The sequence below is a fragment of the Cyprinodon tularosa genome, unplaced genomic scaffold (assembly GCF_016077235.1).
Source record: "Cyprinodon tularosa strain WSP-4 unplaced genomic scaffold, ASM1607723v1 ctg211, whole genome shotgun sequence".
NCBI classification, from domain to species: domain Eukaryota; kingdom Metazoa; phylum Chordata; class Actinopteri; order Cyprinodontiformes; family Cyprinodontidae; genus Cyprinodon; species Cyprinodon tularosa.
Window position 1 is genome coordinate 1245001 of NW_024038781.1, and position 13478 is coordinate 1258478.

Here is a 13478-nt window from a genome sequence, read left to right on the forward strand (position 1 = left end):
TTAAATAGGGCGTCTCCAACAGTTTTGCACCTGCCACCAGTTACGCAATCACTCTTGTTAAATCACCCGAAAACCATGGTTCAGCCCCTCGCGCAAAATTCCAGTTTGCGAGCGCAAATTACTGCACGCAAAATTGGATCTTGATAAATCCGGCCCTATGAGGATAAATGCTTGGTGTAGACCTGTGATTCCCAAAGCGGGGTGCCTATACCGCAAAGAGTGGGTAATCTGCCACTAGGCGATGCACCAGAAGAAAAATAATATTGCAGTCTGAGAATTACAAAATTAAGTTTTTCCCCCTCTAGAGACGTCTTAATAAAGATGTCCTTTGTCAAAATTGAATTAAACTTTGATTTCAATAAAGAAATAATTCACTATTGGAAAATATATTTAATTTGAGGAGGTATTTTTCTTCAGTTCATTTTATGACACTATAGAGAAATTTTCTGGTTGTGTTTTTTTAACTGCAATTTTTTTATATGTTTTCTGGATATTTGAGCCTAGTTAAACATGCTGCCTTAAATATGTGTATAGAAAAGCTTTCTTTTGTTTTTTAAGGCGAGGGGGATGAGGGTGAGTCAACCTGGTTGGGACGCAAAACGGGTTGAGTGGTCTAAAAATGTTTGTTATCCGTTGGTGTAGATAACCTTATTTTATTATGGTCAAATTGTTTTTGGTCTTTGTATATAGGTATATAATGTGACTATGCTGCTTTACGCAGGGAGTGTATGTGTTGGTAAGTTTAAAGGAACATATTTTTCAACTTGTGTCTAGATTGCACAATGACACCTTTTTCAATGGTTTAGACCTCAGTGTTGTGTCGCTATTTTGTGCAAATGGCTGTACAGTATGTACTTTATACATAATACTAATCAATAAGTTTATATTTCTACAATATGGTAGGTTAAAAATATGGTAAGAGGGGCAAACTGAAAGAGAGAAAGAAGCAACAATCAACATTTGTTATATAAATATTTTTTTAATGTTTTTTTTTTCATAAGCCATATGTCATTAAAATAAAAAAAGCAATAAGACTAGAATCATGTTTATAAGCATAGGAAAAGATAAAATGGGTTAAATGAAGTTGTGGACCCTCTACACTACAAATTTTCCTGCATTTGTAAATTCACAGATGTTTCCTAACAGCATTTACAGTAAGAGGTTATTTTGCTGTTATTATCCAAGCATAAGGATGCAGTGTTCCTTGGTATTGTTTAGAATTAACTTGTACATTTTGCATTTTGTCACCAGGCAAACAAAAGCAACAAAGTGAATAGAAAGTTTCCTCTAATTCCATCAACTCTGCAGACTTTTTCTTGTTCTATTATTTTCTACAACATGCAGTTTCCACCTCCCTGTTTTATCAAGCCTCCCTGTGAATGCTGATATCAGGTAAAAGCTTTGCTGCACCACTGAAAAGCACTGCTGCATGCACTTGTATTTACACAATTTAAAATGAGTTCCTATGAATATGGACACTTTGGTTTGTAATCGTCCTTGAGCAAGAGAGAGCTTCTCTTTGAAGATTGTGTTGTGCTCTGTGCTCAGGGATGCAGAGTGGGCGTACGTCAATAGCTGCGTTTTTCAAACCTCTCTCACTTTCAGAGTGTGTCCTTTGTGTGTCTCTGGGAAAGCACTTTTTAAAGGCTACAAATTAATTTTCAAGGTCACGCCAAAGAGTCAGTTTTTGTTCATGTGAATTTCCTGCAAGGTGAGCACCTACCCTTATTTATTTGTATTGAGCAGAAAACCTGCGTTTTCCTGGAGAAAATTTTGTTTCCTGCATTAGAGCCTCTTGTAATGATGTGAATCCACTTAATTGCTTTTAATAGAAATGTCCAATAGTGGTCACTTTGGATGTTTGACATTATTTCAGAAACAGTTTTAAATTCACCCATATAGATTTTTCATCTTTTATTCTGCAACTTCAAATTTTACAGAACTTAAGGTTGTGTTTTTATTAAAAAGCTAGAAAAGCACTTGGAGAGTGCAGACCAAGAAGCCAATTTTGCCCCAAATTTGACTTACACCTGTAAATAAAACTCGCACATGATTTGGATCATTATCAAATTTAAATAAATTAAAAATCCTTAAAATCCATTCATGAGTTTTCAATTTATCCTCTTAACAAACCCTACCTCCAGACTTTTTGAGTCTGATGCTGATGCAAGATCATCTTTAACAAAAAAAAAAGCTCCTGAATCCAAATTATTATCTGGATCATCAACAAAATATAATGGATTGTCAGTTTGCATGAGGGATGTCCCTGATAAAAATTTCATTAAAATCCGTCCATAACCTTTCAAGTTATCCTGTACACAGACAGACAGACAGACAGACAGACAGGCAGATCAACTTATCCTAAAAACCTTAGCAGATGCAATCAAAAACAAAAAAAAGAAATTGAAATTAATGTTTTCCTTGACTATTTACTGAAAAATTCTATGGGGAAAATAAAAAAATAAAAAAAATGCAGTCAATACAATGAATATTGACCTTAAAATAGACTCTCTCCATTAAAAAATTACTAAAAAGGCCAATTCAACAACTCATACTGTCCATATTTATTTATATCTCGTGACAAAGTATGTTTGTATTCTAAATTGTGACTGAATCGTGAGATACATTTCATGTTGGATAAATTTTATTTATGAAGCACAACATAAAGATTTTTATCTTTTTTTTTTAATGAAAAATCTTTTTCCAAGAACCAAAGTGATTTTTTGACAGTCTGAGGGAACCAAGTTCTGAAAAATAATATGTTATCTAAAAGGACAACAACTGGCCCCACTTCCAGAAAGGTCTGTAGAGAAAGGCGAGATGAGGCATGGCAAAAACAAAAGCCAAGATGAAAATTTAAGTGTTTTACTGAACTATGGTTGAGCTTAAAATTTAGGTCTAATTCAAAAACAAACATTTACACCTCTTAGGGATTTTTAATCAGTGAGTTCATATTTGCCCCACTCCCATCTGCTCATTTGATATGGAGCCATATTTTTCTTTGCTGTAAACTCAAAATGTTTTGCCTACATCCTTTTTATAGTGAGTTTTGAACAATAACTTACTAATATAAATGACTGAATGTTGCCCTTTCATGGCCCCAGACTCTGGAAAACTCTAGATCTATCATTGTCTCTTGACAGCCATCTAGAGCCATGTAGTAACGCTGAGTCAGGAGGGCACCTCAAATTACTGTCATGATTTAAGGGATGCGAAAGCAGAGAGGATATTACATTTCTCGTTGAAGCCTTTATTTGCCTTGCTGTGATAGGTTTAATGACAGGAGCTCAAGAATAAACATGATTTGCAGCACACTTGGCACATTGAGCAGATTTTTATTTCCCCCAGGACTAAACTGACACCCGCTGTCTATCTCTGTAGAGGTAGACAAGGCATTCATCTGAGAGATCCCATCAGAAAAGTTGATGTCCATTAAAATGTGGTCTCCTGTTGTCTCCAGTCTCTGCATTGCAATTTAGATCAGATTGTTGAAGCCATTTCTTTCCACTACCATGGCAGGCCCTGTAGGGTAGGTTTTCTGTGTCTAAGTAATATCGGCTAATTGGACACAAATTGATGATATAAAGCATTTTGTTTATCATTAAACGTGGCTTAAAAATTAAAGTGCCTGAACAATGCTTGTGTAAGGCTTTAAATAGGGAGTGTATTTATGGCTGAGTGAACAAAGGCAGGACTAACAAACTGATAAGGAGCACGTTTGAGTAGAGCTGACGAGGAAGCCAAGGGAAAAGAAAACACGTGGGGGCTGCAGAGAACAAGCAAAGAAATACCTAAGAAACTTAAATAAATCCAGAACACACCAATAAAGCTAGAAGACAAAGAAAAACATGGATAAACGTGAAACTGCAAACTTAGAGAAAACCAACAGAACCAAGATCGTTACATTAGCAAGCTCTTGTTTCCTTCACAACTGGTCCTTAACAGTGTACATTATAATTGACTGTTATAAATGTTTTGGAATATAAAATATACCAACATTTATAAGGATATTTTCAGCTGTCAATGGGTTAAACCTATAGATGTTCTTAGGTGACAAAAGGTCAACTTTGTTACTGTCTTTAAGTGACTGGAGTTCTCATCTGAGTCATTCTCTACACTCAGATTTTGAGCCTGATTGGTGGTTTTCTTGCTGTAATGACTGAAACCTTGTGCTAACTTTTGAACACTCTAGTTGTGGTCTGGAAACTATTAGTCAGTTTTGTTTTAATACAGATTAGGAACATTTTGGCAGATCTACATTCTTGCATTGATTTCTTCTATGCATCTACCTGGCGCTTAAAGGTACACTATGAAACCGGTGTTGATTTTCCAGCGAGGCTCCCCCCAGAGGGCGAAAGTAAAAGTGCACTGTTGTAAATATGCACAGCTGTTCTCCTGGTTTCTCCGTCAAGCCAGGCGCGGTTGTTTTGAGCTTAGCAGACAGGCGAACGCAACAAATGACTAATGCTGCGTTCACACCGGACGCAGCTGGCGCGACAGAAGCAGCGAGTTTACATGCAAAGTCAATGGTTGACGCGCGTCAAGGCGCAGCAAAAGGTCCCGAGGCGCGTTTTGAGCAGCAGGCGCAGCACGTCTGAGCAGCTGAAGCAGTGCGTCGGGCGCGTTTAATCATCTGACGCAGGGAGAGAGACACAGCGCTGATGATCAGAGGCTATGATCACTCCTCTTAAACAGTTTATTGACGCCTAAATTAACTTAAAATGCAGAAATCTGCCGGCAGAATATGCAGCTTGTATTATTTAGATGAAAAACACCTACCAGCTGCCGTGGTGAACCGCGAGGAGGCGACCCGGCCAGAGGCTGCTGATGAAGGGATTCCTACTGTCGGCGCACCGCTGGTATGTGGGGGTCTGAGCGGCTCCGACAGAAAAAATATTGAAGGCAGGATAATAATCTGAATGAACTGACTGCACTGATTACGTTTTCAGGTGTATTTTCTCACTTAAACACATATTAAAACTACTTTATTCCCACTGATCACAGCAAATATAGCTGCAAGGCAGAGAAAGGATAGTGAAGCTCCGCCCAACGCGCGTCAGACACACTTTTGCACCGCGCAGCCAGAGCAGCAAAGCTGCTTCAGCCGCGCGTCAGAACTAACTGGTACAAGCAGCAAAAATGAAGCAGCAGACGCGATTATGCTGCGTCCGATGTGAACGTGGCATAACTGCACAAAGATCGCCACTGTGCTAGCAACGAGCATGCTTTTAACTGGGGGGGTGTAGCAGTTCTCGCCGTAAAGCAAGACTGACTCTCGCGAGACTTCTGAGCCTGTGGGTGCGGGTCGGTGCTCCTGCAATTGCAAGTGCGGTATTTCCCCCACAGACCACCAGGGTGGCCGAGAATACCTTTGTTCAACCTGAAATGACTCATTTAATCATCCAAAACGTTATGGAACACATTAATTAACTGAAAAATGTTGCATAGTGTGCCTTTAAATTGGTTCATAGTCACCTGATTACATTTTTACAGTTGTGCTTAAAATTAGCATATTCGTCCATTAAAGACACACAAAAAACAATTGCTAGTAAAATACTTTGAATTTGACAAAAGAAATAAACCTTATCAACAAAATCGTTTTTGTCTGATTTTATATAAAATTGATTTTAAGGAAGAATAAATAAATAAATTATATATATATATTTATATATACACTGTCAGGGATGTGTGAAAATTTGGTAATTTGGTAAAAGACCCAAATGCCAGTCTGAAGGGGCAGAGAGGATTTCTTGCAGATTTAATGAAGAGGTAGATAGTACAGAATCAATAATCAAGAAAAAACCTGCTAGAAACGCAGGAATAAAAAAAACTATGATAAGCTCATGTGAACAAAAATAATCCAGAAAATACCTGCTAGAAACGCAGGAATCAAAAAAAATATGATAAGCTCATGTGAACAAACTTAGGTAATGAAGGAATGAAACAAACTGTTAATGCAGACGAGGAGTATATATGCCAAACTGAACAAAGCATGGAATATTTAAGTGATTGGGAGCAGGTGTGGACAGAGGGAGATAGAAGGAAGCTAGTGGAAAATAGACTGACACAAGGGGGCAACAGAGAGTAACTCATAAATACAACAGTGCTTAAATATAACTAGAAAATAACTTAGATGACAATAAATGGAAATGAAACTAATGACTTTGAAAACACAAAGAATTACATGAATCAAAGTGTGACTAAAAATTAGTGTTGCGCTGATGCCATTTTTTAGCCCCGATACCGATAACGGCTGTGCAGTATCGGCCGATACCGATACCATAATAATGTAAAATAATCGCTCTCATGGCTTTGTCAAGCTGCTGCCTACCTTTGTGAAGCAGGAAAAAATCTAATACAAAGTGAATCCAGTAGAACTTTTTATTGCCTACCAGGAGTGGGTGACAATAGTTGAATAAACTTATGGCTCTCAAAATGGTATCGGTGCCCTATTTGTTGGTACTCGCCGATACCGATACCACCATTTTAGGGCAGTATCGGGGCCCCGTCCGATACTGGTATGGGTATCGGTGCAACAATACTAAAAATCCAAAGTGAAAACTTGGAAAAGAACCAAATATCCTAATCAGGAGATGATGACAGTTGGGAGGGTATGCAAACTTTCAAGCACAGTTGTAGATAGGTGTTTGTTGTCTACATATTTATGGTAACTTATGGTATAGCGATCAGAGTTTGGGGAAACAAGCAGATATTCCATAAATATATATGATCCCAAAAAAGCATTTCACTGGATAAACAGAGATTTTAATAACAATGTTCAGGCCATCACATATTATACTGTAGATGATGAAAATAAATAGAACCCAGTTCCAAAGGGTTCTCATTTCATGCTTGTAAGGGCAACTGTTATATCGAGCCAATATTTAAATGTTATGGTCTGCAGAACTGTATTATAGGATTTTGGCATGACTGCATCAGTTGAGTTTGGGTTTCTTCCCTAATGCTGCGTTCACACCGGGGGCAGCTGGCGCGACAGAAGCAGCGAGTTTACATGCAAAGTCAATGGTTGACGCGGGTCAAGGCGCAGCAAAAGGTCCCGCGGCGCGTTTTGAGCAGCAGGCGCAGCGCGTCTGAGCAGCTGAAGCAGCGCGTCGGGCGCGTTTAAGCATTTGACGCGCGTGACGCGCCGCAAACGCGTTGCTGCTCGAGATGGAAAAATTGAATTTTTGCTGCTCGATGCGCCGCGTCAACCAATCAGAGAAGCTGATCTGGGAGCTGGCTGAGAGAGAGACACAGCGCTGATGACACAGACCGCTCTGATTACTCCTCTTAAACAGTTTATTAACGCATAATTAACTTAAAATATATACATCTGCCGGCAGAATATGTTCGCTTTTATTATTCTGGTGCCTGCAGATCGGATTATTTAGATGAAAAACACCTACCAGCTGCCGTGGTAAACCGCGAGGAGGCGACCCGGCCAGAGGCTGCTGATGAAGGGATTCCTTCTGTCGGCGCACCGCCGGTATGTGGGGGTCTGAGCGGCTCCGACAGAAATAACATTGGGAGGCAGGATTGTAATCTGGATGAACTGACTGCACTGATGAAGTTTTCAGGTGTATTTTCTCACTTAAAAACATATTAAAACTACTTTATTCCCACTGATCACAGCAAATATAGCTGCAAGGCAGAGAAAGCATAGTGAAGCTCCGCCCAACGCGCGTCAGAGCCACTTTTGCACCGCACAGCCAGAGCAGCAAAGCTGCTTCAGCCGCGCGTCAGAACTAACTGGTACAAGCAGCAAAAATGAAGCAGCAGACGCGATTTTGCTGCTTTTGCTGCATCCGGTCTGAACGTAGCATAACAGTCTCTTTCTTACCCTTAACACTAATGTTGGTAGTAAAGCTGCCATAGCTCTATGTCTGCTCCTTACTGTGACCTGCTCTGTATGCTTTGCTTAGATGATATGACTTTGATATCTCTAGCTGTTACAGATTAACTGTGTGGAAAACAGCTAAAACACTAATCCCTAAATTTCATAAAGTTGTGGTCAAATTATTAAGTAAGTGACACAGGAGGAAAAACTTTTGCTGTAAGATATTTCATCATAGCTTACTTTATTTCAGCATGTTAGAAGCTGAATTTTAAGTAAATCATTACAACAGAGATTAAGAATGATAGTGATAGCCTAGACCTTGATTTAAGAAATAAGAACTGTTCCAAAACCTAAATCATAAATTTAAGCAAGATGGAGATTTTTAAAGAATATAGTTGTATTTGTAAAGTCAGGTTTAGGTGTAGAAACAGAAGCTAAATCTTTTTTTAGGATGAAAATTAGCAGCACATTGAGGGCTGATGTACTTAAGTTCCCAATGGGATATCATAGCCAACAGAAATGAAAACACAGCTACTGCAGCGGATTTAGTCAAGTTCTAGACAATAACAATGCTTGTGTGAGCTACGCAGTACTCATGGAGCAGAATATGTTATTCTATGGCAATTAAAAATGCATTAATTTACTGTACTGTAGTAAGGCACTAGGCATTATCATGGGACCAAGCCTATTCTTATGTGAATTGGATTAGTACAGGCAGTCTAAACTCCTCATAGGTCTCATTTGTATTGCATATTTAATATAGATCATTTTATTTCCATTTCTATTATGGCATGCTCATACAAACATCATCTATTAGGAAGCATTTCATCAGTACATTTCATTACCATGTTTAAATTATGTTCTTAGACCGAAGTAAAATTAATATTACCGTATTTTCACGACCATAAGGCGCACCGTACTAAAAGGCGCAGTCTCAGTTATGTGTGCCATTTCTGTATTTAACACACACATAAGGCGCACTGGACTATAGGGCACATTTTTTATATACAGGTACATGTCCTCTACTACCTTTAAATACCTCTACTGCGTATTTTAAAAATACAGCGGGCCCAAAACTGAGTATGACTGTGCTTTATTCATGTATTTATTACAAAGTATTAATCAAACCTGTGAGCTGGCCGTGAGACAGACACATCGCAGATGACACAGCGCTGTGATCACTCCTAAATTAACTTAAAATCCTGAAACCTGCCGACGGAATATGTTCGCTTTTATTGCCGGTATCCTGGTGCCTGCAGTTTAAATTATTTAGATGAAAAACACCTGCCAGCCACCGCGGTGAGGCTGCTGTTGAAGGGATTTCTGCTGTCGGTGCACCGCTGGTATGTGGGGGTCTGAGCGCCTCCGACAGAAATAGATAATCTGGATGAACTGACTGCAATTAAGTTTTCAGGTGGCCTTTCTCACTTAAAAACATATTAAAACTACTTTATTCCCACTGATCACAGCAAATATAGCTGCAAGATTTAGATTATTTAGATGAAAAAACACCTGCCAGCCGCCGCGGTGAAGAGGAGGAGACCCGCCCAGAGGCTGCTGTTGAATTAAGTTTTCAGGTAGAAAAATAGAGCGGGAGCAAAACTGAGTATGTTTGTGCTTTATTCATGTATTTATTACAAAGTATTAATCAAAGTCATCCTCCTCTGTTTCTGAATTAAACAGCTGCGCTAAATCAGACAAGCCAATTTCCCCTTCTTCGCTGTCAGAGTCACTTTCCGTGCAGCGCAGCTCCTCAGAAATAATGCCGGCTTTTGCGAAAGCTTGAACAACAGAGCCAGCAGACACGTTAGTCCAAGCATCTACAATCCATCCGCAAACTGTGGCGTAACTTGCCCGGCGCTGCCTTCCACTTATCCTGAAACTGTGGTCTCCGTCTGTCATCCATCGCTCCCACGCCGCTCGCAGCCTTACTTTGAACGGCCGCTTCACACTGAGTGTCGAGCGGTTGAAGTTCCTTTGTCAGACCCCCGAGATAACGGCGAGCACAGTATCCATTTGATTCACCTTTTTTTTTCACATCGGCTGTGAGATGGGCACGCAGCGATGGTGATGCGTGGAAAAAAGCACCTGGTCTCCTCACATACACCTGCCTTTCATCATCTCCAGCCTTTTTCATTTGCGTTAATGTCATCAGAGCGCTGTGTCTGTCTCGCTGTCAGCTCCCAGATCAGCTTCTCTGATTGGTTGATGCGGCGCGTCCAGCAGCAAAACTTCAATTTTTCCATCTCGAGCAGCAGCAGCGCGTTGGCGGTGCGTCAGATACTTAAATGCTCCCGAGGCGCTGCGGCTGCTGCTCAAAACGCGCTTTTTGCTGCACCTATACGCGCGTCAACCATTGACTTTGCATGTAAACTCGCTGCTTCTGCTGCACCTGCTGGGTCCGGTTCACACCGATGTCGAGCGGTTGAACAGCGAGCACAGCGTTAATTTGTTTCCCCATGTTTTTCACATCAGCTGTGAGATGGGCACGCATGGAGTCACATATTAACAGCGATGGTGATGAGTGGAAAAAAAACACCTGGTCTCCTTACATTCAGCCACTCTTTCATCATCTCCTCAATGAGGTGGTCTCAAAAGTCGCAGTTACAACACACATAAGGCGCACCGCACCAAAGGGCGCACCGCACATTTTGAGGGAAAAAAAAGACGTTTAAGTGCGCCTTATAGTCGTGAAAATACGGTACATCTCAATATCTTGTAACACGGGTTGATCTGACAGAAAGGGGTTGTGTGTTTACTTCTTCAGCTCCATCAGTCATTTTGTAATATGAGCTGTAATATACAACAAACTGCAGACTACTTCCTGCCACTTGAGTTCTGCTCCTTCTTTTTATCATTACTTTAATAATATGGCAGTTCTTTTTTGTTACCTACGAGAACAAAGTAAGAGATTGTACATCTGATTCTTTTTTTTTACCTTTTCCTCCAGAGGTCGTCTTGTTGCCAGCAGCTGGCCCGGATCCTTGTCTCTAAAACATAAAAAAAAGGAAATAAATCAACAGCACATTTTTGTCCATCACATTATAAGTGAAACAGATTGAGGTGGTCCCAATTTTGGTTTCAAGCATCCTGCATGCCGATGTGAGTAAAAGGCATAGAAAAAACTTTGCATGAGGTGTAAAGATATCTAACAGTATTTTAGTTGCATTGCATTCTTTCATTAGCAGTGCCACAAACATATAGTACACACTGTGTGAAGTGAAGTGATAAAAGCATTTGGACATGTCTAACGAATATCTGACAGATCCATGGTACTCAAACTGTCACCGCAAATTGTGGGGCGACGGGGCGTTGGATGCATGAGGTTGCCCTGCAACTGGAGGGTTGAACAGATGCGGTTGAAGCCCCGGCTCTGGTTTTTAAATGTCATCCTCCCCTTGGGCAAGACACTTTCCCCACATTGCCTACTGATGGTGGGCAGAGGGGCCGGTGGCAGCTGTGGCTACAGTGTATCTTGACAGCATCAACGTGACTGTTTGCGTGAATGTGTGAATAACTGAATGTAGTGTAAAGCTCTTTGGTCAAGTGTTCTTACTTGAAAAAGCTTTATATAAGTACAGGCCATTTACAATTTTTATAATGCACCGCCAATTGTATAGTAAGATGATTCCTGGGTATTCTTTTCTTACACGTCATCACCTGCGTAAGAATTGATCAGAAAGATTGATCAGACATCAACTAGAGTCTGAGCTGCTGTCCTTCAGAATCCCATTGCACACTGTTTCAGTGACAGCGTTATTTCCTTTATACCATGCCTACTGAACAGAGGACGCCTGAAGAGTCAGCATTAAGACTTAAAGCTCTACAGTAACCAGAAATGACACAGAACCAGAAGTATCGCCCCGTGCCATGATCTGACACAGTGACACTACCAAGTCTGTTAGAGCACTCACACAAACACACACCCAATGACCTGATTATCTTCTGAACATTATGACCAATTTCATGCTTTTAGTAGTAAAAGTTTAATTGTATTGTTGAGATTTTAGGGTGTATTTATGCAACAGATACGGTGCTGAATGGATGTATTGAGTGCGTCATTGAAAAATCAATGTTGAAATGTTACACAAAGTTAGCCAGAGGCTAAGAAATACAGTAATCTGCGTGGTTATGAGTGTAGGTGTGAGAATTTATGTATCTTATAAAGGCCTGTTACTACATGGTCATGAGATTGATTACACTCATTAAAATTCCATCTACATCATTAGATAATGGGGTGTAAAATAGGCTGTTGGTTATGAGCAGCAAAACCACAAAACAAAACATGCTGTCTAGGCAGCCAGAAGGACATACTCAGCTGGAATGTGTGCCCACTTTCTTACAAATGTACAGTTCTGATGCTGTGTAATTGTACATGCCCACTGCTACTGGATACAATCATTATTTGTTTATATTCTAAAGCCACATTTATCTAAATGTCAACTCCCCCTGTTCAATGGCCATTTATTTACTGCAGCACATTACCTGTGTTAGAGCTCTCGCTTCGCTTTTCGTTTATTAAACTGCAAATGGGAAGCTTATCTCTGGAGAAATAACAACAGAGACCAGCTGTGTAAATCTAATTGATGCCCATTTTGTGTAACACATTTTCAATTGTGATTTTTGTGTGCTTGTATTTAAAGTTGGAAAGTTAAAATGTCTACAACTCACGGTATATTAAAGACTGTCTTTGGGAAAATGTTTTTTTGACAGTTTTAAAATTGTAGACATTAATTGTCACGATTTGGTTAAAAGGTTTAGATTGGACCCAAAAGCAGAAGCTGGGAGGCAGAGGTGAATTCTTGGAGGGTTTATTGCAAGATCAGGCAACAAAAACAGGTATCCAAAAATCCAACTTACAAAATGTTAAAAAAAAACAGGAATCCAAAAATCCAACATAAAAATCAAACACTAACCAGAACCATGGAGACATCAGGGAAAAACCAACAAGGAGCCAGGGTGAGGAAAGGTAAGACGAGGAACCAGCAAAGAGGGACTGCAGAGGGAGAGTATTTATGGCTGACTGAACAAAGGTAGAGCTAATGAGCTGATAGGGAACAGGTGTGATTAGAACAGATGAGGAAGCCAAGGGAAAAGAACACAAGGAGGCAGCAGGGGACACACAGAAAAACCTAAGCAACTTAAATGAATCCAGACACACCAAAAAAGCTAGAAATCAATGAAAAACCTGGCTAAACTTGAAGCAGAAAACTTAAAGAAAAACAACAGAACCAAGATCATTACATTAATATATCCTTTTTAAATAACATTTCTAATCTTTTGGAGAAAAGGTACCATCAGCACCAGAGACGATAGAAACAAGCATTTTTGAGTGCATGACAGGAAAGAGCACAGTACCAACGATTGTGAGCAGCTTTAAGCAACATTTAATCGTTCTCTTTGCTATGCAATAGAGATAAGAAATAACATTTAAATAAAAAGAAATAAAGGCAACCATGTCTTAATTCAATATGCCAAGGCATCAATTTTGTCTGTTTGTGAAAATCCTGGTTTACACAGTTTTACTTCTCAACATTTTTTTTATATGATACAGTTTTAAAAGAAGCATTTGATATTTTGACCCATCAAATATTACGTTTATATTAGCATTGCAAGGACTGTAAATGTAGAGAAGGGCAGT

General features: G+C 39.8%; 1 protein-coding gene across 1 annotated transcript in view; it reads right to left on the reverse strand.

Annotated features, from left to right (window-relative positions):
- The window catches only part of pcp4b (Purkinje cell protein 4b), a 69211-nt gene that overhangs the window by 16923 nt on the left and 38810 nt on the right, over positions 1-13478 (reverse strand). The window contains exon 2 of the mRNA XM_038285529.1: positions 10776-10827. Within this exon, the coding sequence (XP_038141457.1) occupies positions 10776-10827 (52 nt within the window). The remainder of the gene's footprint in view (positions 1-10775; positions 10828-13478) is intronic.